General features: G+C 35.5%; 1 protein-coding gene and 1 pseudogene across 6 annotated transcripts in view; one reads left to right on the top strand and one right to left on the bottom strand.

Annotated features, from left to right (window-relative positions):
• EYA4 (EYA transcriptional coactivator and phosphatase 4) overlaps positions 1 to 24,920 on the top strand; it is a 287,676-nt gene extending 262,756 nt beyond the window's left edge. For 2 of the 5 annotated variants that reach the window (XM_081045126.1, XM_081045125.1), the window contains 7 exons: positions 4,305 to 4,394; positions 10,628 to 10,686; positions 10,794 to 10,954; positions 13,602 to 13,716; positions 17,953 to 18,074; positions 20,280 to 20,380; positions 23,961 to 24,920. In XM_081045126.1, the coding sequence (XP_080901252.1) occupies positions 4,305 to 4,394; positions 10,628 to 10,686; positions 10,794 to 10,954; positions 13,602 to 13,716; positions 17,953 to 18,074; positions 20,280 to 20,380; positions 23,961 to 24,041 (729 nt within the window). In that variant the 3' untranslated portion in view covers positions 24,042 to 24,920. Of the gene's footprint in view, positions 1 to 4,304; positions 4,395 to 10,627; positions 10,687 to 10,793; positions 10,955 to 13,601; positions 13,717 to 14,700; positions 16,570 to 17,952; positions 18,075 to 20,140; positions 20,242 to 20,279; positions 20,381 to 23,960 lie in introns of those variants that run through there. The other 3 variants (XM_081045129.1, XM_081045128.1, XM_081045127.1) reach the window with 2 other exon arrangements.
• Positions 8,644 to 8,954, bottom strand: LOC308492137 (10 kDa heat shock protein, mitochondrial-like; annotated as a pseudogene). The gene has a single exon. The product of its transcript is annotated as a 10 kDa heat shock protein, mitochondrial-like (transcript).
• Positions 24,921 to 26,190: the final 1,270 nt, after the last annotated feature.

Below are 26,190 nucleotides of genomic sequence, written 5' to 3'. Positions count from 1 at the left end.
TTCCGTCTCTTGTCACGGATTGAAAGAGTTTGTGTATCCCAACAAACCCACTCACTAGTTCCACCTTGGTTTGTGGAGCTGGTTTGTCTTCCTTCTTCTGTAATGAACTTGCACATCTTCTGCCTCTGTGTGCACAAGTCTACAAATGTACATCAGGTCCCAAAGGGGTAACTATTCCAAGAGTTTGAGTTCTTAAAAAAAAAGAAAAAAATCCCCCATTTCTTTAAAAATACACAATGGCTGCCTCTCCCGAGATATTTTTATATTGTGTCTCTAGAGGAGGAATTCCAGCTGATGGCCTAGTGCAGGGCAGAGGCCCATAGACAGACAGTCTGGCTCCAATTTATGTGCTGTGCTAAAATGGCTAATAGGCGTTAGTATTTTGATATAGAGAAGTGCCGTACTTGAACCTGACTTGGTCATATGCTGGAAAATTCAGCTTAGAATCACACATTTAAGGGCCAAGAGTTACTCATTTTCTTTATATTCCTTCCTTCTATCTCTCTCCCTCTCTCTCTCACCAAACGTCTCTCTCTCTCTCTCTCTCTCTCTCTCTCTCTCTCTCTCTCTCTCTCTCACTCACTCTCTGTCTCAAATCAAACGTCTTGGGAATAGTTTCAGTATTTTAATAAAGCAGTACACAGAGTAAATTGGCAGAAGTTCAGTTTGTCCCATATTAAACTCTGCTGTAGATACTTTGAACCTGTTGGAACTGTTATACATGTAAAATACGAGTATGCATCAGAACTTCCACAAAACCCTGTTAGTGCCTTTATTATCCCACTTTTTCCCTCTATCCAAGTTTTCACTATCACTTCATTTCATACCCTGAACTCAACCCTCACTACAGGTAAACTGAAAAAAGGCAATAACTCTTAATTCATAAGGTGCCCATAATTCTACAAACATCTAATGAAAATGAGCAAACATCTCTGTATAAAGCTTGGGTTCAATCCAGAAGTAAATTTAACTCTCAAGTGCCTGATAAAACCATGGAATTGCAGACACTGGCAGCTCATTCCCAGTAGTCTGGCAAGGCAGAGGGAGCCCAATATTACCGAGACCTTGCTAAAGCCACCCCCCACCAAATTCCTGGTCATCTTTCTTGGATTCTTACATCTGTGGGTCCTTTAACTGGAAGAATGTGATACTATAATCTTCTTACTTAGAATGAACTGTCCCAGTGACTTAGTAAGCTGGGGCCTGGAGGGGGAGATAAAATTAGGTATTTGAAAGTAAGCCCTCACTAGACATTCTCTTAAAAACAAGATCACCACATCTTACAGGCATGGTTTTCCTTGGCTTGTGGCATGACTGTCCGTAGCCTATCTATGCTAAAACATCACCCTTTCAAGAAGCCTCACTCTTTGCAAACCTTAGTAAATAAAATACAGCTAGTTAACACTCTGGCAAACCTCAAACCTAAATGTTCCCAGTTCACAAATGACATTTTGCCAAAGCTCTTACTAAGTCCTGACTCTAGGATGGTGTGTGATGTGGAATCGCTGTAGCTTGGAAAGCAAATGAATAGCTCCTTCCAGTGCCGTGGGCCTGTACTCACTCGGGTGGAGTGCTCAAGTACAGTTTTCATCACACCATGTGCTGTGCTTACTTGTTAGAGAATGTTTGTTGATTTTCTAAAAATCATATTTGTTTGCATGCTTATCAGGTGCACAAAATGCATTCTTCATGGATTTTCCTATCACTGTTGGGGTAGCATACAGAGTTACATACTTCAGAAGCATGGAATGGATGAAAGTAACAATCAAAGAGGAACAGTATGTTTTCTCCCATCCCCATAGATCTGATCTGTAAATGCAAAGAATGTGAAGCATGAACAGAAGAAAGTCAATAATTTTATTTAAAACTTAAAAAAGAAAAATTGGCAAATCGAAGGCTAAGAATTTAAGCAACCTCATCTCGAGAAGGAAAACCTTTTCAATAAGACATTTCTGAGACCCCATCTGAAATATATATCTTTAGGGCAGTAATCATCAGAAACATACGGAGTAGTGTGGAGCTCAGTTTTATTGTCTTGCCTCAGTGAACATTCCTCAAAAGCATAAAGCATCACTAATGGAATTATATGTTTTCATGCTATAATTACATTTGATTTTTCCTTATATTTCTGTAGACTTTTTGTTCATGGTCCCATGACTAGACAGCATATTTACAAGTTTTCTATGTCCTCAGCCTATCCAACCCCCACCGGACCCCACCAAAGAGAGAGAAAGGAATTTTTCTTAACAGAAAAAAAGACAAATGCATATTTTAAAAATTTTTATTCAAACTTCAGATATTTTCTTTCAACAACAAAAACATGAACAACAAAACAAGAAAAAAGAACCTTATACTTGAGGAAAACAGAGCAAGAGGTCCCTTTGAGTTTCCAAACTCCTTGAGACACAAAATGGGAACTTCATATTTTTGTTCTTGTTCTTGAATACTATTTGTTGGATTAAACGGAATGGATTTGATCTTTGAGTGTGTGGCTCCACGTGATCCTGTCACTGGAAGACAGATGAGCCTGGCAGGAGAGTCAAAGTCGAGTCCTCCTGCCAGGAGGACACGAGACCAGGTTCCGTCAAGTATGTGAGCAATGAACATCTGTTTTGGAGAAGAGAGAATTTCGAGCTATGAAATCCACAGAAGTCTCTAAGGAAGAGATGTAATAATTAGAAAATTATGTCGACATCCAATATGTTATTATCCTCCTGTCTTGCTCTTCTCCCATAGCAAGTCTTCGATTTGTTCAGCGCAGTTCAGCAAACTCTTTCTTTCTTAGCTTAGCACTCAATTCCTATGCTCTGGGTTTTAATCACTGCAGAATATGAGACTGACGCTCACGTCAAATATGGTTACACTCTGGGGTTTCCTCCTCAAAGCATTATGAAAGGAAGTATTGGAAGAATATCCGTTGTTGCAGTGTAGGTGTGGAGAATGAGAAGGGGCTTGTCCTTGTTAAGTGGAGTAAGTTTGGGGGTGTATAGGAATACTGCTGGGCCTGACCTGGGTTGCATATTCTTATCATAAATTGAAGTCAAGTTAACATTACATTTTCTTAAGTTTAAATACATTTCTCGAAATGTCATTTATTAGAACATTGAAAACACAAGTTCAGGACTCTCTCCTTAAATCCTTCCAATCTGGCTCCTGGCCCAGCCACTCGACCCAAGTCACCCTCTGAGGTCTTCCAAAATAACTTCTCAGCCAAAATCAATAATATCTTTCTAGACTTGTCAGCTTTATTCGAAACCATATTCTTCTCCCTGTTAACGTTAGATCCATTCTACTCTGAAGTTCTGAGGATGTGTTCCCTTCAGGTTTTTTTTTATTTTCTGTATCTCCAGAGTCACTTTAGAGATCATTCCAACTTTGATCATTTTTAAACACGCTGTTTGAACCTGAATTACTTCCCTATCCCTAAACTCTCCTTAACTTTTTAAAGTCTTACACCTCTTGATGCTAGGCTGTCAACTACAGTTAGTCACAATAAAGTATTTACTATGGTCTTGATTCTCAGCTCATTGCTACTCTGTAACATCTTGGTTTCTGTAGACAAAAAACAAATCAGTTTGACTCCTTACTAATCCCTTACTTTCATTAAACTTCTAAATGTATGTATTTTCTACTTAGGTTACATTTACTAAAGTAATAGTCCTTTCATTATTCTCAACCCTTCTCCCTTCATTCCTAGTTAAATGCAAATTAGACCAAACTATACACGTAGGCTGATAAATATTGCCAGTGGATCAAAATGCAATTCATAATTAAGTGGTGGTTTCACCTGCTCCACCATCTCTTCTTCTCCCACCTCTAGACAACGTAGTCTGCTCAAGACCTACAAACATCCAACAGACCTACTATTCTCCCATTCCTACTTCTTATTTGTCATCATTTATAAAAGGATGTCCTTTCCTCTTTTTAATAAGTTTGCTCCATTCTTCAGTACCCCATCCAGATATATTTCTCCCAAGGACTTTCCAATGAGTATATGTAAAGTGGATCCTATGAATTAGCTTGCTTTCCTCCTCCTGCTCCCATGCACATGTGAAAATGTATCCTGTCATCTTTATGTGCTTATAAATCCCCGAAAATTCACTGATGTATCTGTATATTTAGTATGTCTTATAACTCTTTGGAAAGACACCTTTTCAGATAATTGGGAAATATTTTTGAATCTTAGGTAAAAATACGTACAGTCTCCTCGTTCCCACCATCCACAATAATATACACTTCAGATATTTTTACTAATAACTGTAGTACTGAAATTTTACCTCATTATGCGTGCATTTTCTTTTCAGGATCCCCCCATGGCTGTAACTCTTGGACTTCGAATGGAGGAAATGATTTTTAATCTTGCTGATACACACTTATTTTTTAATGATTTAGAGGTAAGAATTTTAAAAGAATACTTGTATCCAATTATTAAAACTCTTAGATGGTTTCTATATATGCAGATAACCTCAAGAAAACTGAAAGATAGAGAGAACAGTAATGTTCCTGTCAAGGGTATATATTGTATATACAAATATAAACAAAAATTAAAGTATGTTAATGAATTATACTTATGTACTGGCGCATATTTAGACAAAACTGTCTCGGAATAGAAGCAGTTCTTCTTTGCTGCCCCATACTGTACACCCCCATCCATTGCTCCTCTTTTTTTTAGTGTCTCAACCATAACCCATTTAGCACCTTTGGAATCAGCATTGGCTTTTCCAGGTTACTAATCAGGATACTATTTAGGTTAATTGCTGGACAATCATCACAGGTACTATTTGTGGTGCTAACATGGGTCATAAAATTTTGCAGATCACCTGACACCTAATTTTAGACATTATCACTCCTTATTTCCTCCTGTTCCAGATAAAACAGTGCTAGAGCTATTTACATAGCATATCTAACTAGCATGAGTGCATTTATTCTCTGTTTTTGTTGTGGTTGTTGTTCTAAGTTATCTTTTTATTTCCAACCTCAAATGAAGAGAAAGTAAAAACAACAACAAAATGAAAAGACCCCAGAAAAAATAGCCTAAGGTAGCTGAATAGGGACTGTAATATGATATATAATCTGGGTGGTGATGATCTGAGTTATTAGACTGCAGATGATAAAATTGGAAATAACTGTGTAGCTTGGGCACCAGGCAGGAGTACTTCTCCGTCAAACGCAACTATGCTGAAAACAGATCTCTCTTTCTTTTTTTTCAATGTCATGTTTAAATTTATTTTTTATCTTATGATTTCACCATGGAATAAGTGTCTATAATCTATAATAAGATTATAATTATATAATCTATAATAAGTGTCTATAATCCATAATCATATTATGAACGAAGAGGGAGATTATTATACTGAATCCCCACCTGTGCTCTGTATTTCACATTGGGCTTACTGTTACTTAATTAATAACATTTGAAACGAATATGTTTATCACATTATTTTTGTAGAGTTGAAACTGTAGGGTCCACAAGCATAAAAATCATGTCTCTGTTTACCTACTGGCTAAGTGGTAGAACTGGTGTTTGAAACTCTGGCATCTGTCTGGCTCCAGAGCACATACTTCTGCCCCTGTACCATGCTAAAGTTAACAGAAGTGTGTGAGGAAAAACAGCCAAATTAGTCAGTGTCATTTACTTACTTACTTACTCACTTACTTACTTATCTTAGTTTCAGGTGTATAAAACAATGTAACAATTTACATCCCTCACACCCCGCCCCCCCACAATCTACTACCTCTCTGACATCACGTATAGCTGTTACAATTCCATTGACACTATTCCCTAGGCTGTACTCGACATCCTGCGACTCTATATATATGTATTTAATTATAGTTGACATTCAACATTATTCGACCTCAGTTTCAGGTGTACAGGGCAGTGGTCAGGCATCTACACCGTCCGTGAAATAGTCACCCTAATAAGTCCAGTGTCCATCTGGCACCCTACATAATCTTTACTACGTTATTGATTGTATTCCTCAAACTATCTTTCATATCCCCATGACAATACCGTGCCTACTAATTTGTACTTTCTAATCCTTTTACCTTCTCCCCATCTCCCCTCCCATCTAGCAACCGTCAGTTTTTTTCTCCATATCTCTGAGTCTATTTATGTTTTGTTTGTTCATTTATTCTGTTCTTTAGATTCCACATATAAGTGAGATCATATGATAGTTGTCTTTCTCCACCTGACTTATTTCACTTAACATATTATTCTCTAGGCCCATCCATGCCGTAGTCAGTGTCTTCAATAAGTTTTTTTTTTTAATTTACAAGATCTTAAAGCTAGTTTTAGTTACAGTTGAGATGTAAGAGTAAAAACCATTATGCCACCTATATCATAAATCTATGTGCTGGAAATCTGTAATAGCAGCATTTTGTTGTTGCGTTTTTCTCTTCAGTGGGTCCCTGTTTTTACTGGACAATAAAATTACTGTCTGTTTAAAGAGGTTTGTGTTTTTTTTTCTTTAACGGACAATATGAAAAATTGGTATTCCCAGGCAAGTTTTCCAGTATAGATAATAATAAATGATAATCACCTCTCTAAAACATGATTTAAATTAATCTTGCTACTTATTCCTGTGTAGTGTACAAATGATTTTATATATACATCATAATAGGAAACACATTTTAACCTTTTTGTACTATTTTATAGTACCAAATTATTTTATATAGAGTGATAACTAATCTTGAATTGGTTTTTCTGTTGGTTGAAATGGATTAGTCTTATTCTGAAGAGAATTCTAAGATTATCAATCCTTTCAAACCTGTAAAAGACATAAAAGGAAATTTCATGTGGTTTTATCCAAATTTTGTAGTTTTTATTTCATTTCATTAATTATTTTTTACTAGAAATAAATGGAATAAATGACCCATTAGCTATTTTATTGGCACATTAGAAGACAGATGGAATAAATTTACCACCCAACTTTTAACAGAACACTAAAATGAGGAAGTGGAAATAGCTTATAATGAATTTGCAAACACTTTAGCAAGGTTGACATGAATATTTATATATATCAGAAAAATGTGGTCAGCTATGGTGCTTTAAGAATTTTAATTTTGGATTACATACTATATAAAATATATATTTTAAAATACCTGGCATGATCTCTGGTAGACATACTAACTGAGAAAATATTGGTATTGACTTTCTCTTCTGTGATTATAAGTTTTTCAGTTGTGTTTTAGAACATGATAAAAACTTTATTTGACTCAGACACAAAACTTAGTATCCAACAAAACAGTACTTAGTCAAAGAAATGATTGGGTCTCTGCACATAAATTGATTGAATTCCCACACATGCATGCTACATGCACACATGCCCTTTCAGAAGTGCCCAAGGAAACCCAAAGGCTTATTACTGACTTAAGTGAGATAAACACTAAAACCAATAAAATCTAAACAATAGGTTTCAAGATCATTCAGTACCATTACATGTATATCCACTACCCTTCTGCATATGATTTTGAAAGTCAGCTTTACTTTCACCCAAGTTTTTATTTCAGTAAACCTTTTGTAATCAAAGATTATCATGGGCTTCAAAACTGGTATTAAATCATTTCTGTTTCCGACAAAGAGGAGAATTCCTCAAGAGAGTAACTCCATCATTAGCCTATTATGTTGTCTTTCCTTGTGTATTTAATCTCTCAATATTTCTTTTCTTAACCTAAAAATCTGAGACTCAGATCCTTCAACTGATAATGCAACATATGTAGCAGCAGCTGCTTTCACATAATTCCTTAGAAGATGCACATTTAAATCCTCCTAATAGACTCTTTATTACATCCTGCCCAACTGTAGAGAAGGCAAATGCTCAGACTACTCCCCCTAAAAAGAGAGTGTTCTGTTTAAATAAAATGTTATTTCAGTTAGAATAACTTCCAGAAAAGAAGGCACCAGGGAGTTCAGGCTCAAAAAAGTGAGAGAAGACTGCTATGGATTATGACTGATAAAGATCAGTGACAACTTTGTGGTTGCCTTATTAAACAAAATTAAAGAATTTAAGATGAGTACCAGAATTATCCCAAATGTTTGAGTTCTTATACTGAAATTTGTTAAAAGTCAAAGCTTTATGCTGTTTGTAGTATTTCAGGTTTTGGTCTAAATGATTCTTGCGAAGTTCTGAGTGAAAACTAATTGAAGAACAATTATTTAGATTTTTCTAAAAATGTAAGTGATTGAAGTTCAGGTTTCTTTCACTGGACTGTAATCCTCGGGCAAGAGTCCAGAATCAACAAGCATAGTTAACTAGGCATAAATTTAAAGAGAAGTTCCATTTGGAAAAACCTCAAACGTAACTTCAAATATAGAGCTTATGGTCTAATAAGTTTGATATACTGATGTCCTCAGGAGTAAAAAAAAAAAACAAAACTGAGTTTGGGGGCAAATGTAAAAATTAATCATGTGAGTTAATACTTGAACTGTCAGAGGAATTTCTCTAAAAATTAAGATGAGAGGGTATTAAATATAGAAATAACATCTAATTACCAGGGTAATTCATAAAAATTTTCTCCCACCTTTTTTGGATATTATCAGTTTGTTGCAAAAGAAAGACATGGAAATTATTTATATGAGGAAAGATATTCGAACTTAGGTGCAATGAGCAGCTGCATGTAATGCCATTTCAATAGTGATTTGATTTAGTCTACATATTTACTAAGAAAGTCACCATCTCTAAATAAGAAATAATCCTTGTCATCTAGAACTACTGTGCTACCTCCACATTCTGGGAGAAGAAATTATTTCCAACTTTCATACTAACTGGTTAAATCTTTCTATTCTTCCATTTAGAGCCCATTTTAAGACCTACTATTGTTCCTTGCAGCACTTTTCCCTGAGATTTTTCTGGAAGCATAATACCTTTTTGGTTAAATGTTGGTCTGCACTCCTTTCAACGAATGAATACTCGGTCAAAATGGGGAAGAAACTTTCTAAATGCCTGTCCTACCATGAATCCCATGGCCTCAGTTCTTATCCCATTTTCTCACTCTCCCCTCCTCTCTTGATATATATCTTCTTACACTCCTACCATCTAGAATATTACTCCATATCACCATAACTTTGGGTTATAAAATTTAAACGATTGTGGTAATTCTGTCAACAACTATCATTTGTCTAGTCAAACGTCTGCCATTTATTCAGCAATGAATCACTGAGGGATTACTCTGAGACAGACTGTGCCTTAAGTGGGGGTATATCCGGTGACCCAAACACCCTTTTCAGGGAACTTCCAGTCAGATTATCTTTTCAAGACCCTTCCTTACCTGTGAATATAGGTAAAGGTTTATTCTTAAATTACTAAACATAATTTATATAAATCATATGAACCTCTAAAATTAACTTACCTGAATTTTTAAGTAATGTACTAAAATTGTATATTGGGCTAGTCATTAAGTTTCATATTTTAAAAAAACACCTAAGTCAACTAGTTCATCCTAAACCTGTGACAGTATCTAATATACTCCATGTGGAAACCTGGAGACAAGATATTAAATATTTCACTACCAGATACTTCCAAGTCCTCTAATGAATACAAATAGTAGCTGAAAAGCCTTTGTTTAGTATGACATTCTAGTTTCAAAGTTAATAGTTTTTTAATTTGTTTTGAATGGTTAGCATTATGTATCTAGTCAGAATCTGTGGTAATGACTAAAATAGTTGGAGGGGGAGAAAAGGCCCCAAAGGCTAAACCATACTTACCATGAGGTTGGTTAAGTACTAAATATTTTAAACGCCCTAGCCAAATTCCACCTTCAGATCATTAGTATATCACTGGAACTTTGCAGATTGTTTGAAAATAAAATAAGACTCTAAGAGCAGCAAAGAAGAATTGTGTTCGTATCCAGAAAAGTTACCATTTGTTCTGAGCATGCTATAACGTTGTCAAGTGTGTGGGTATACACACCTAAAGGTTTTTTTTCTCTAAGTTTGTAGCACATTGGAGATGGTAAATCTTCATTAGTTACCTTGTACTTACAAGTATTCTTTTCAGTTTAAATATTTTGGAACTTGAACGAAAGAAAACACTGACTTCCGTGGTTATTACCTTTTTCTCTGTGTTAAAACACCAGGACTTTTAAAATAACACTAGCATGGTTCTTTCATGGTATCTCTGGCCAAGCAAAAAAGCAGGGAATCATAGAAATCTCACAGGACACCATAATCATTAAGCCCGTCTGTGTCTGCTCAACAAAGAATAAATAAGAGTAACCACCTGAGGTGTTCAGACCAAACAAGCTTTGTATATTCATGTATCTTCAGATTAGCTTTGCTTCCATACTTAAGTAAAACAGAAATGGAGAAACGGCAGAAAGTGAACAGCAGTGATTATTCTAAAGATTCAAAAGAGAGTTTCTGATCAATAATCTTAAGACTAAAATTATGTTTTAAATTCTAAAGAAATGCACATACCATATGTTTTCAGGCCTCTTTTTATGGCACGCTTCCACATTTAGATCTTACAGAGTAGAATTGGTGCCATTTTCTAGCAGGAGATGATGGGATGGATGGGCAAATGCTGCCATCTTCTGGACGTAGCCAGATACATGGAAAGATGGACAAGCTTTCAAACATGGTCGCAAGCATCACTTCAAAAACAAATAACTTTTCCGATGTTTTCAACAGGAATGTGATCAAGTTCACATAGATGATGTTTCCTCAGATGATAATGGGCAAGACTTGAGGTAAGTCATGCCTTTTAGTATGCTATTTCCTACAGAAATTCAGCTATGGAGTTTTGCACATGTAATTATTTCTTTTATTTCTTTTTAATATATTTTGGGTGTTGCAGTACCTACAGTTTTGCAACTGATGGCTTCCATGCAGCTGCAAGTAGTGCAAACCTTTGTTTGCCAACAGGTGTAAGAGGAGGGGTTGACTGGATGAGGAAGTTGGCTTTTCGTTATAGAAGAGTAAAAGAATTATACAACACCTACAAGAACAATGTCGGAGGTACGTGTGGCTTTCTTTTTTTAATTTATTGGGGTGACAATTGTTAGTGACTTTTTAAATTAAATAAAGGCACTGTAGATAGAGGTAAAATTTGAACTGTAGTTCCTTGTTCTATATTACAGACTATCCTACTGTAAAATAAATTAAGATCTCATGCCAATCTCTACTGAGCCAGAATTTTAAGTTTCTTAGAGTGGGTAGGGGAGAAATCCAATTGCAAAATAAAACATGCAGCTCTGTCAAAGGAATTGGAAATTTTCTGTGCTCAGATATTTGGTCAAGATTTACAGCAGATTTAGTTTGCCTTTCTTCAGCTGGGATGCTATCAGTGAAAACCAGACAGAGGAACTGATTGAGGCAGTGAGAAGAAGACCTGTTTAAGGACAAGAGCCCCAGTCATTGAAGCAGAGTTGTTAGCAATCATTACCTTTCTGGAATCCTATCAAAAATAAATATAAACAGTGCTCTATGTCACTTCCAAGACTTCAACAAGTCTGTTGTATCCATTTAAAAATTACATGTTATCTGACACTATATCTTTCCCAGGTGTATCGTGTTTCCCCGAAAATAAGACCTAGCCGGACCATCAGCTCTAATGAATCTTTTGGAGCAAAAATTAATATAAGACCCAGTAAAATATGATATTATATGATATGACATTAAATTATACCCAGTCTTATATTAAAACAAGACCTGGTCTTGTATAAGTCCCGGTCTTATATTATAGTATATTACATAATACCCAGTCTTATATTAAAATAAGACTGGGTCTTATATTCATTTTACTCCAAAAGACGCATTAGAGCTGATGGTCCGGCTAGGTCTTATTTTCGGAGAAACATGGTAGTATGAACTGTGATTATCATGGTTTTTTAAAGTTCAAAAACTCTGTAGGTAATATACTCATCCATGTATTACAGGTGATATAAAAACCTGTGACATCAAAACCGAGATCTGGATGTGTTTCTTGATATAAAAACCTTGATGATCTCTATTATAGGATCGATTTTAGGTCAAGATCTTAATGTTAGTCATGAGGTCACATAAGATGCTTCTCCCAGGGATTTTTTTGTTTGTTTGTGTCTCACTTTTTCTTTTTTGCAAGGATGATCAAAGAGCATAAACCAGAATCTAAAATTGAATGATACACCTAAATATATTTGTGCATACTATACACATGTATATTCACATCCATGTCATAGAATAGAGTAAGTAAAATGTGTATCTATAGTATATATATATTACACACACCCATTCCCATAATAGGGTGGGGCTGTGTGTCCATTCACCTTGAATCCCCAGTGCCTCTCTAACCTTGAGGCACATAATAGAGGCTCAATAGATAGTCAATAACTACAAAAGAAGAAAAAAAATTTAGAACCATAGATAATAATAATGTTAGAACCAAAAGGGAGCTTACATATGGAAGGCCTTCATTTCCAAAGGAGAAATAGGTCCCTGAAGGTTACTGACTTGCCCAGGGTTTTAGGGAGACAGCTCAGGTTTCCTAATTTACTCTACTGATCCATACACGATACTTTTTAAAATCAAATAAATAAGTATTCTATTTAAAATCAATTGTTGGTAACATGTTTAACTTTAAAATAAATATCCTTTTGGGAAATCTGAATTTTTGTCATTCAGGTATGTTGTTATATCCCCCTTGAAGAATATTAAAATTATTTCAAAATTAACAAGATTAGTAATAAATACTCTTATGTCTTAAAAAATTTAAACAATGACCTGACAGTCCATTTTCTGTGACACATTAGCATATCTATATTGAAATAAGGACAAATGAGACTTGCTAGAAACTGTAAATTTTGATTCAGAAAAAAATCATCCACCAGCATATGTGTCCCCGTATTCTGATATATGATTAAAATGAGAAACTTTTTTTGGTAATGGATTTATATGATCTTTTATCATGAAAGCAAGAGCTTAAATAAAACGTTAGCATGCCTACCTCTTACCATAACTTCAGTATTGTTTTCAACCATTGTTTATGTATGTGTCATGTGTTTCAGGATTTTCAACACATTTTTTTCAGGATTTTCAACACATTTTTTAACTTCTTTTTATAAAACAAATTATTTGTGATAGCTTTAGCGCTGATATTAGAAATATCCTAAAAGCTATATATGATAATGTTGTTATTATTTTCAAAGTTTTACTGATTATGATTATTAACAAGCTAAGCATTTTCATACAGCCGAAATACATGAGGTATGTAACCTCCACATGAGGCTGGGAACCCCCAACTTCTCCTCCAGACCTGTTGCATTTCAGTCTTAGAGTGGGGATCCAGGCACAGGAGAAGTCAAAACTCCTCAGAGGATTGGCATTTGCTCTGCCAGATCCTAGGTTCGGGGGGGGGCAGAAACCATGACCCCTTTTTTTCACTGTTATAACCCAGTCTTTAGGCAAGTTACCTGACATCTAGATGTCGTTCAATACATGTTGTTGAAGGAATGAATGGATAACCAAGTTTGAAATGCAGGATCAGTATTGATATAAATCAGCCTCTATCTCTCTATTTCTGATATAAGCTGTAAAAAAACAATGATCTATACTAAACAGAAAGGAGACCAAACTAGGTATTGAAAAAATGTTCATCTCTCGACTGCCTTGTGTTTTGGTGTTGCAGGACTCCTTGGCCCTGCCAAGAGAGATGCATGGCTGCAGTTAAGGGCAGAAATTGAAGGTCTGACAGACTCCTGGCTAACAAATGCACTTAAGTCTTTATCAATTATTAGTACTAGGTAAGTGGTATTGTTGCAGTTTCTATATTTATTGAATTAAAAATATAGTTCTAATGATACAACATATATAAAAATGTTTTAATTCCTAGACTCTTTTAATTAGAGTTTGAGTGGGGACCTAACAAGTCACTAAGTCCAGTGATTTTCAGTGTGTGTGTGTGTGTGTGTGTGTGTGTGTGTGTGTGTGTGTGTGTGTTGGGGTAAAGGATGGGGTTGCTGCTTCTCAGAATAACCAGGGGATCCCATCTCTCTAAACTTCTCATAAGCACCGATAATCCCCACAGGAATTTCAGGTCATGTGACTTCTAATGGGGAAAAAGATAGCAGCACTCCGTTAGTGACAAAGTACAGGAGATGACGGCAAAAATAAAACAACACTGTTTATACAAAGAGTGCATGTTTTTAAGTCTTTTAGGTCGTTATAGACAATATGGATCAAAAAGGAAGGGAGAGCTCTTGAAAAAATTATAACTTTTGTGTTGTTTGAACTACACAGTGAAACACTGACTTGTTAGTGTAGATAATAGAATTGAAAGATTTAGAGTTAGTTGAACATCAGGTGCCATAAATGCTGATCAATAAAATAAAATAAATCTGGAAAGTGATAGCTAATAGGGTGGGGATGAATTGTTGTACTATACTATTCCCAGTTTTATTTCTGAGTTAAATGATTAAATAACAAACAGCATGCTTAGCAAATTTGTGAAATTTTGAAATTCAGAAAAACATGAAATTCAGAAAAAAAAAAAAGTGAATATTTGGACTGATCCAATCAGAATACAGAAAAACCTTGGCCAGTATTCAGAACATGGAAGTAGACGAGTATGTGGCATATCCTGCACGTGGCTTCTAGCCATGTGCCATGGCCAGAAACTGTACTGAAAGCAGAAAGTCTAAATGGCGGGGAGGGCCCCTAATCTCCTGGGTCAGGCTGGGGAAGCTAGAACAGTACTTTGCTCAGTTTTGCGCACCACATTCCAACAGGGTCTGTGACAAATTTGAAGCATCTTCTGTCCAGCAAAGTGGCCAGAAGGGTTTAGGCTGTGGAAACCACATGAAAGAAACAGTTGGAGGGAGGAACCAAGGAGTTTTGTCTGAAGAAGAATCATCTGTGGAACAATATTACTGATTCAACTGTTTGATATGTTAGGCTGAAATAAATTACATTTCTCTCTATGTCTGAAGAAAAGAATTAGGACTGATGAGTAGGAATCCCAGGAGGGGAGTTTCTGGCTCCATGGAAGGAAGAATTGGCTGACAATTAAAGGTGTTTTAGAATTGGACTTGCGGCCTTGTGATCTCTGTGACTAATAACATGGAGACCAAAGGTCAAGACAACTGGGATGTGAGGACTCCTGAGCTCCTGAAATTGTGTGTAAAATGTAGTGGAACGCGCGTTTCTCTGGAGAGTTCAACAGCTTTCATTATTTCTAAAAGAGGTATCTTGGATAGTTAAAAAACAAAGGTTATTATGTTATTATATAGATTCTATATGTGTTATACATACTGTCTTATATAGATATTATTATTAAAACCATGATCTTAAAACAATTACATGGATATGTGATTTTTAAGAAATAAGATATAACAAGGAAATGAAGGATAAAATAAGTCATTACACCTGAAGATTTAAGTACCATGAAATTTGCTAAGTTAACCACCCATATTACCATATTGGTAATTTTCACCAAATGTCTGGGATATCAGAAAAACAGATGTTTATACAAAACGTTGGTAAATTAGGTATCAGAGCCTTTAGAAAAGTTTATACCTCTGATTCTAAGTCCTCTCTTATGAATATAATCAAAGGGCATAATCAAATGTGTAGGGAAAACTGTATATGTAAGGTAGCCTTATTTATAATATCAAGAAATCAAAAACCATCTAAGAGACCAAGCTTAACCTTAAAAAGTGATAGTGCAGCCACATGAGAGAGTATTTTGCACACATTATGTTTTGTTGGGAGAGGGGGAAAAATAGACAATATGACATAAATGAATAGGCTCGTGATATAAACAATGAAAAAAGTAGAATACAAAATTTCATACACACACACACACACACACACACACACACACACACACACGAATCCTAACGGGAAAAAAAAATCTATACCCAAACAGAAACTCTGAAAGTAAATGCACAAAAGAGGGAGAACAGTTACCATCTCTGCATTGTTAAATAATTGATGCTTTTCTTTTTTTCTTTATATTTGTCTGTATTTTACAAATATATATATGCAATTTATATTTTCAATGTTTGTAATTAAAAATTGCAATGCATTATAAATTGCATATAAATATATGCCATCTGAAAAAAGAAATGATGTAACTCTCAATATTGCACAGTGTAAGTGATGAAGCTAGATTTCGAAAATCACATCTCTAAACTTAAAAAGCCTATGCTTTATTTTATTCCACCATGTTTTCATTCTGTAACATTCACCTATGTATGACCTATGTATGACACCTATATATGAATAGCACCTTGTTTTGACAAAATATTATGAAGAACTTTAAGTGTCATAATATAGTAATGTGTTTGTGTATTACTCTTAATAATCTGCCATAATTTGGGGAGTTTCTGTCTGATAATAAGCAAGTTACTTTCTAAGTCTTTATGTTCTCATCAGTAAAATTAGGGATTTTATTGATGATACTTACTCAGCTCCTACCTCTAGAAATCTTTGTTTCTTTATCCCCTTATGTCAATAACCTCATTTGCTTCCAAGACAGAGCTCCTATTATAAAATCAGGTCTATGCAGATAATTTAGAAATGAAAATGTTTTAAAAGGCGATCATTGTAAAGATTTTATAATTTTTTCTGAATAAATTACAGTGTTTTTTTCTTACAAATGATATGTCTGCAGGGGTGTCCAAACTTTTTTCAACGTTTTTTACCAAGGGTCATATGCGGTAAAATACACAAACAGCCGGGCCACTCACTCGAGGTGAAGTACGTATTGCCTCACCTGGTTTATTTAAGTAAACTAAATATATTTTTGGAATTTGCTGCGGGCCAATAAAAAATGGATTGTGGGCCATGCAGTTGGTCCGCGGGCCGCAGTTTCGACACCCCTGGTCTAGAGAATATAAAGCATAATATTAATTGTACTGGGGGCTAAGCATATACATATCCCTGAAAAGTTAGTGTTCAATTTGCTCTTCTAAGTTGCCATAGAGAGCAAGTTTCTTAAAATCAATCAAGAGAATTCTAGACAATATTTTACATCCCTCACAAATATGTATTAAAGACTCATAATACAAAATATCAAATAGAGAAAGGTTCACTGATTCCCAATTTCACCTGTGTGGTTTTGAGCTCCTCAAGGGACATCTCAATTTCCCCATAACCCAGAAGGAAGGGCCAAGTCTATTCTTTTGGGGTTTCTGCCTGCAATTCCTACTCTCTGGCTGTCAGTACTATCATGAAAAAAAAACACAAAAACAGCTGTAAATTGCAGAGTGGGAGTCTCATTCTCAAAGGGTCGCTGTAGACAGATTAAAACTGGGGCCATTAAATGCAATTTGCCCTTTGCTGTTGGTAAACAGGAGATTCAAGCATTCAGACCCTTCAGTGCTAAGTAAGAATCCTCCCCACTTTCACTCCTTCAGGACCCATCATCCTCCAGCCCCTTGATTGGGCCTCTCTGTGCTGTTTCTTGTACAAAAATCTCAAAATTCCTGTTACCCATCCTATCTCTTTCTTTCTGCCTACGTCTCCTACTTTCCCAGTCTCTGTAAATACTGGGACATAGAGTCCTACCACCCTAAAAAATACCTGCTCTGGATACTCGTAAACCTTAAAACGAGGCTATCCTCCCTCTGATCACCTATCTATGATTGCTACAGACTGACATAGGTATTGTTCTCTAGGATCCACAAGGACCTGAGTGTTGTATTACACAATATATTCCATATTGCAGGTACCCATTGACTTGTCTCTCTTCTTATTTGTCTTGTGATTTAGAGGGGGACAAAAACATCATTCATCCACGACTTTTTTTTTTTGCTCATTTTTTTCTCCTTCCCCTGTTTTGGGATCTATTCCTAGCATCTGTCATGGTGCCTGCTAGGTAGTAAACACTCCATACGTAACTGTGGAGTGATAAAAGGTTAGATGATCAGGGGCTATTTGTTATGGAATTGAGAGATCACAGTGACAATTTAAAATCTGTACTATTAGAAGCTATTTAGTATTAGAAAACAAATATGCATATTTCCTCCCTATCTTAGGAGTAACTGCGTAAATGTCTTGGTAACGACAACCCAACTGATCCCAGCGCTTGCGAAGGTTCTACTCTATAGTTTAGGAGGTGCTTTCCCCATTGAGAATATTTACAGTGCAACTAAAATAGGTAAGAAAATCATTTCTAACTCTGTATGGAATGTGCTCACTTATGTCTTTGGGGGTATTTTCTTCATGTGTGTCTCATCAATTTTGCTGTTAGAATACTAAGCAAATTTGGATAGCACTCAAATAACAAAGTTCCATACCACTCATTGTATATGTGCAAATTTTATGCAAGCTGTTACCTTGTGAAATTCTTTCCTTTTTTTTCAGGAAATTACCTTTTTTAATTATTTTTTTAATTTATTGGGGTGGCAATTGTTAGTGAAATTACATAGATTTCAGGTGTACAATTCTGTATTACATCATCTGTAAATCCCACTGTGTGTTCACCACCCAGAGTCAGTTCTCCTTCCATCACCATATAATTGATCCCCTTACCCTCATCCCCCTCCCCCCACCCCTCGTGAAATTCTTAACTCATCATCTAGATAGTTCTAACACATATACATTTTCATCATGGCACATGTTATCTGAATAATACGCAGTATCTCTAGCCATGGTATTTAATATTTTATTTAGAATAGTATATAGCATTTCACCTTTGCATATGCAATCATTTAGATCTAAGATAAAAATACTATTTCGGCATTATAAATGATGGATTGATCTAGTGTCCTTAATTCCAGGGGGAAAAAAGAATTTCATTAATTAGAAAACTTAATTGCAACATTCATTACACATGAAGAATGAGAAATCCACACTTCTGAAAATGTTCAGTAGCAATCAAAGAACCTTGTTTATTTGGATAATATCTGTGGAGCCATCTTTGACGTTAAGTTCCTTTCATAAAGTCTTCTAATAAACTTTCAAAAACAAAATTTCATCAACTTCTGCCATCTTGAAAGTGTTAAAAGAAAACAGCTCATGTATCCTCTGTCTGTCAAGGAAATGCCTGGGGAAATAGATGGGTTGTGTAATGTGCCCTGAAGGTCAACGAACTTAGGCTCGGGCACCTTGACAAGAGAAGTTCAAAATCCTAAAATCCCCTCCCAAAAATAACCTGCCCTGGGCCTTGCAGAGTTTTGATATTGGCACAGGCAAAAGGAGCCCCCAGTTGCAGCTGTTTCAGGAGTACAGTTAAAGCCAAGCTTTCATAACGTAAATTCTACATTCTCATAAGCACTACAGTTCAGAGCTCTGATATCAACCCCATTCCTTTTTACATAAATGTATGTATTTACCCTAGCAGGATCAATATATAGAACTTGATTTTGTTTTCTGACAAATCAAATAACTTTACACCAGCATAAATATTTCTTCTAGTAAGGACAGTATTCTTTCTTATTGTCCACAAATTGTTCCTTATGTTTAATCTGAAAAAATATATCATTTTTATTTTTCCCTTTAAGCTATCAGATTTGAACTATCAGATTTAAAAAAAAAATGCAAAAGTATCCATGACTGCATGAACATATTGTGGTATTGAAATTCAGAGAATAAGGCCAATGTTATAAAAATAAAGAATGTATGGTGTTACATACATGGTGTTCCATGGTGTTCCATGGTGTTATTCCCATAGTGCAATCAGAGAATACTAGTGTCACCAGTGCTGTGATCCAATCAAACAGCACCTTTAGTACAATTGTTCTCAGCAGACTAGCTCCCAGCCACTTGAAGAAAAAAGTTGTATGTCAAGGTAAATCTCATTTTAGTATTTCTTCTTTACTTATAGGTGAACCTTCAATTTTTCACAATATTTTCAGTTGACTTATCTATACTACTTAAAATAAACTGGATAACATTGATACATAGAATGAAAAAATAAATATTAAAACTTACAGTTGCTCGTAAAGTTGTTCCGATATTCTTTTGGCAGAATGAAATATAGTAACATTTCCCCTGGGTCACATGCTTAATCCTACAGAGTTTTTTGAAGCGTGGAACACGTCTGTTGAATAATCTGTCCCAAGTAGACTTAACGATTCAAACGTATTCGATAATTTCATTACCCCAGAAGTGGCAAGCTAGGTTAAGTGATTGATATTCGAGTGGAATATAACTGAACGCTTTATGAATCTTTAGGTTAATGAATGCAATGGCTGGAAGAATAAGCAGTGCATTGTTTTTCAGGCAAGGAAAGCTGTTTTGAGCGTATAGTGTCCAGATTTGGCACTAACATAACTTATGTTGTGATTGGAGATGGCCGAGATGAGGAACATGCCGCTAACCAGGTAACTTCACTCTGAACTTTATCTCGTTTATCTTCCAGGAAAAGAAAGTTGCTTTGAACGAATAATGCAAAGGTTTGGCAGAAAAGTAGTGTATGTTGTAATTGGGGATGGTGTAGAAGAAGAACAGGCAGCAAAAAAGGTAACCCGTCTCAAACAATGTTGGTGTGATTCTCCTAATGCAAGCTTTTTGTTTGCATTTCCGTAGTTTGGCCCAATGGCAGCTTGACACGTGATTGAAATGTATAGATGCAAAGCAGTAAACGCATGAGAAGGTCAATACTTACATTCAAATAAACCATTTGGAGTCTAGCATTGTTTTTGCTTGAAATTTTATAGGAAATGCAGGGAAATTTAGTGGGGTGTGTGTGTGTGTGTGTGTGTGTGTGTGTGTTTAATACACACAGATATAATGGTCTGTAAGAAGTATGGAGAAAAATAACCATTTGAAGCACATGAAATTAAAGCCCAATATAAAGAAGTTTAGTGAGTTTCGTAGAAAATCATGTGATTCCGTTTTTTACACCTTTTCTCATCCATCCTTTATGCCATGTGGTTCTTGTGAGTGCCTAGTAGTAAATGCTGACGGTAGATTTAATAACTGAAGGAGAAACTGTTATGAGAAAATTTAAAAAACGCTATTGGAATTGGATGTACTATTCAGATCCTTTTGTGCCAACTTGTGGTAGAGACTCAGAAGCAACATGCCTCACATCTTCTAGAAGAGTGTTGTCTATTTTGGTTAGCCATTGGTACATGATTGAAGCCAAGCAGCTGGTTTGAACATATTCACAAGATCTCAAAGGCCCTAGGTATTTAAATAAGCCCTTCATCTGGCCCACATTTCTGAAGAAGAAATCAAGGCAGTTAAAAACCATTAAATGGTTGGTCCACGATCAAAAGCGAATACCAGGACTGGCCCAGACACCAGACTGTATCAGTCGACACAACACTGAGATTTACTGCCTCCTTCTCTGAATGACAGCAAAATATCTAGCCAGGATAAAAGTGACATAATTTATAAAACAGCAACATGATGAATTCGTATTTTGAAACAGTGACATATCAGCTTATATTGTTTTACATAGAAAGAATGCTGTTCTTTTTATCCTGAGGACACTTGCATGTGCTGGTGTTTACCTGATTTGTTTTTAAAAAATATCAACATAAACAATTTTTTAGAAAAGTTTAGAGATATAGTAGAATGAGAGAAGAAATGATTTATGTTTGTCGTCAATTCAAATCAAGTAAAATGGAGAAAGAGATTCCACTTTAGAAGGTTCGGTGACAATTTGGAAGCTGTACTTGAAATTCTCTATGCTTTTCTGCACCATGCCGAGAACTGGTGCAGGCTTGGCTCAGGCTTAATTAGCAATGTCAGTGACCCAAGACAGCAACTGGCCCCAAGGACGTTCTGTATGTGGTCAGGGATGCAGCCTCGAGAAATACAACTTTTGTTGCTGACTGCTATTTGAAATCCTTCCAGTTTCACAGAATTGAAATATCTTCTGGAGTTTGTCGATGTCCTGAGCCCATGGTGTTTTGATATTTCGTATCAGCAACATAAATAACACACGACAAATAGCAGTTGATGCTGCCACTACAGCAAATATTTTACATGTCTTTTAGCCTATATGAAATTCACATATATTTGGATCAGGGACAGGATATGCCTTTCAAAATCACAACTTGAAAAATTGACCCCGTTTATTAACGACTTGAAAACTAGAGTTGATATACTAGTTGTTATAACTTCTGCTTTACAACTATAACTTCAGGAGAAAAAAAGGCATGATGCCAACAGGATAAGAACCTCAGTTAGAATGCTATTTCCAAATGGTTGTTTATGTAGGTACAGTTTTGGTGATGGTGAAGGCTTATAATCCTATTTTGAAACACAGGTGGTTGGTTTCTCTAGTATCCAGAATGCATGCTTTTCTTTGGATGTAGCTATAATTGCATGTGCAAAAATATTAAGTACTATTTTGTTATTAAAATAGATCTGAGCTGAATGAAAAAAATGTACATCTAGGTGGACTTCTGTGCTTTAATTTGACCTAAAACATAATTTTCTTTGTAAATTTAAGAAGACGTTTTGAAGTTCAGGAATATTAATAACCACATTCTCCTCTATAAATATGTACCCTGTTTCTCCAAAAATAAGACCGGGTCTTACATTAATTTTTGCTCCAAAAGACGCATTAGGGAGTATTTTCAGTGGCTGTCTTGTTTTATGTACAACAATCTACATTTATTCAAATACAGTCATGTCATCTTCTGGAACATCGTCATAACGTACTAAATGCATCCATCTGGCTGACGATCTTAACTGGGGCTTATTTTCGGGGTAGGTCTTATTTTCGGGGAAACATGGTAATAGAGCCATGTTTGTAATTTTAAATTTTCTAGAAGCCACATTTAAAAGGACAGAATTAATTTTAGTAATATGTTTTAACCCAATATATCCAAAATATTATTGTTTCAACACCTAATAAATATAAAAATTATCATTAGTAGGATGTTTACATTCTTTTTTTCCTTAAGTCTTTGAAATTCATTTTGTAATTTGAACTGAACTAACCACATTTCAAGTGCTTAATAGTTACGTGGAACTAGTGGCTACTACACTAGACAGCAAAGAATGATACAACAGTGATTATTATTTTACTGATTAATTTTTATAAAATATATTTCCATGTTTTATTTCCATTATATATATGTGTCTGTGTGTGTACATATATATATATACATATATATACGTACATATATATATATGTTCTACAAGATATCATTATCCTAAACTTACAAATAATGCTTTGGTTTTGTTAATTCCTCTAATGCAGTGTTACTTTTTTCATTATTACCCACAACGGAGTCATGTCAGACATCTTTTTCCTGATCATACCCTTCTATGAAATTTTAATACCACACATATACCAGATACTGGTATAGTTTTGTAGGGCCACAAACTGTTGTAATGTCTCAGAATTTTTGCTCCATTAGAACCCATATTTGTCCTCTTGGGTGTGATTTCTTCCCCACTGAGAATGCTTAGAGAGCTTTCTCTCAATCCCACACCAGTGAAATAAATTGGTTATCTCTACTGACTTAGTTACCCCAAACAAGAAAGATAGTCGACCGTCCCACATCATTTTCTACTTTATACAGTCCAGCTGAAAATTATTTTTTTCACATAGAAAGGAATTTACCCCTTCCTCTCAAACAGATGAAAGACTTTGGGTTTAGAAAATTTAGCATTTTTTAATTTTATTTTTAACTGAGACATGGAGCTTCAGGAGTGACATAGTGATTAAAACTTGCCTTCCATCAGCCATGTAGAATTTTGATGTCTGGCTTGCTTTCCCAGGTGCAACTGTTGGTAATGATACTTTCCAGAATAAATATTAAGCTACCTAAAAATAAATAAATAAATAAATAAATAAATAAATAAATAAATAAATAAATACAATTTTTTAAAAGTTCAATATTTGCTTTTCCTATCATTAAAATCCAGTTCAGATCTATTTCTCTATTATTTTGACTTTGCCATATTGATGCTACCAAGCCTTCAAATATGATCATCCCTCTCTTAAGTTCCCTCCCTTGAACTTGGGTGGACTACACATCCTTATGTGGACTGCTGCTTCGTTGAGACAATAGTTATGATCTCTCTCCATTCCTTCCCCTTTTCTCTCTCATCCTTCCCTCTCTTAACCACACAGCACAACATGCCCTTTTGGAGGATATCAAGTCACTCAGACCTCTTGGCTCTACATCAAGCACTGGAATTAGAGTATTTGTAACTGTGTTCTCTAGCTGGAGATCCGTTTTTATATATATACATATATATATATATTTCAAGTACACTGAATTTTTATGTGTGATTCAATGCCTCTGGCTTTACACATATAAATTGTCTTAAAGGATGAAATCATATTTGGAATGAAAATTCCAGAATGAAGAATTCAGATTGCTGAACGGGATTAAACTTTAGTGCTACAGAAAAGAAGCTCTATGGTCTTATATTTACAACACTTTAATGGTTTTTTAAAACTCTGTGGAGGTTGCTGGTACACACCAAATCAGTCCTAACTGGAATTAACAGCTTTAGCAAAGAACTCTTACCCTGGCAAAGCACCAACACATGCTTCGTCTGACAAGGTGGTGTTCATCAACAACATTCCTCAACACGAGAGACCTTCTCAGCCCTGAGGTTTGAATCTGACTTTAGCCTACCTAGCCCAGAAAATCTGAATTGGAATGCACTCAGACTGTATAAGGACAATCCTATCTAGACCTGTAATTTGTGTAAATTATTGATGAAAATAATTTACTGTGACTTTATTAGCAGCTGACCTTGAAAGTGGATGCAATTTTTCTTTCATTTGTCGGGGGAGGGAGGTGGGAGGTGAAATGGGAATCTAATATTGTCTCTTTTTTAAGTTTGGCAAACAGAATGTTCATACTGATGTGTTGTGCCTTAAAGACAAGACAGCATTTGTGTGTTACAATGTAACTTTGGTTAAAATCTCTGTAGATAATGAAAACCAAAAACCTTTGTGATCATTCTTAACATGACCAAATTTAAAATTCAAGCTATCAAAGCTTAATACTGCATCAACAAGAAACTGAGTATTTGTTGCAATAAGAAAACAATAATAATAAAGGAAAGCTTGTGTTTTATTTGGGTTCTTAATAATTCCAATAATTGTCTGAGGCAACTATTTGTGCATCCAACCATAAGCAGACGGTTTGGGAAAGACTGTGGGAACTTTACTTAGAAAGTGACATGTATGTTGAAGTCTTGAGTACCCTTTCTACAGTTTTACTGGAGAAAACTAAGAGCCATATTCATGATGACTTGCACTGTTTTGATTTGGACTTTTTGGTAAGTGTAAGTTGCGTAGAGGAAAACATTCTCATGCAATCACAAGCAAATATTACCCAAACTTTCTTAGACTATGCCATGAACATGGCTTAAAATTCCCATTGAGTAAACATGGCTTAAAATAAAGCTAAGTGTATTTATTCCCAATGCTATTGCAAAACTAAAATGTCATCAGTAGTGGAAGGTGGATTCCCCGAGTTTCTTTTAAGGAAAAAAAGCGAATCAATGAAAATTTTACCTAGAATATCACTGTTAAATAAATTAGCAAGTGAGCCTGATCTTGGCAGCATTATTGAAATTACAACAGTGAAATAGTACCTGGTTCTGTCTTAACATATCAATCCAGTTTCTCTCCATTACAGACCGACACCTCTTAGTTTCTACCTGTGCTGTTACTGCACAGTGGACTGCACTCATTGCAAGGAGAACCTGTCATCATGTTTGCATGTTTGTTTGTTTTCTTGGTGTGTAGCCCATGTTAGGAACACAACACAGGTTCTCCTGTCATTTTGTATGACATGATTTCCCTTGTGGAAATTTAAGACTTCGAGATGTAGGAGTGTTTAAATGATGTCTGCACCCGCAGTTCCGTTTTTAACATGTCATAATGTGGAACCTGGAGTCCAGCTACCAGGCAGTGTCCCTAACCAGAGGCTGGTTGTGATACTTTATCATCTGAGGTTTTGGGGGCCCACATGAGGTCGCTTTGCACACTGATCACAACATTCACTATGGAAAGGGGATTTTATTTTCCAGACTATAAATCTGTATTTCTTTACTGAATGCAAAGGCCATGTTTACATTGGGCAGAAAGAGATTGAGAGCCAATATTACATAAGATTGTGATTTCACCACACAAACCTAAAACTTATTCTTTAAATCGTATAGCTTTTGGCTACCTCTGCCCAAAGTACAGTTGCAGACAAAGTAAGGTTGGAATGCTTTTAATAATAATAATAATAATAATAATAATAATAATTAATAATAATATCTTACATTTCTGTTAGCCTTTAGCTTGAAAATAGCAGTTTAAGAAATTAAAGAGCTGCATTGATTATCAATAC

Source organism: Rhinolophus hipposideros (assembly GCF_964194185.1).
Source record: "Rhinolophus hipposideros genome assembly, chromosome: 3".
NCBI lineage: Eukaryota > Metazoa > Chordata > Mammalia > Chiroptera > Rhinolophidae > Rhinolophus > Rhinolophus hipposideros.
This window is presented reverse-complemented; position numbering and strand designations above follow the sequence as displayed.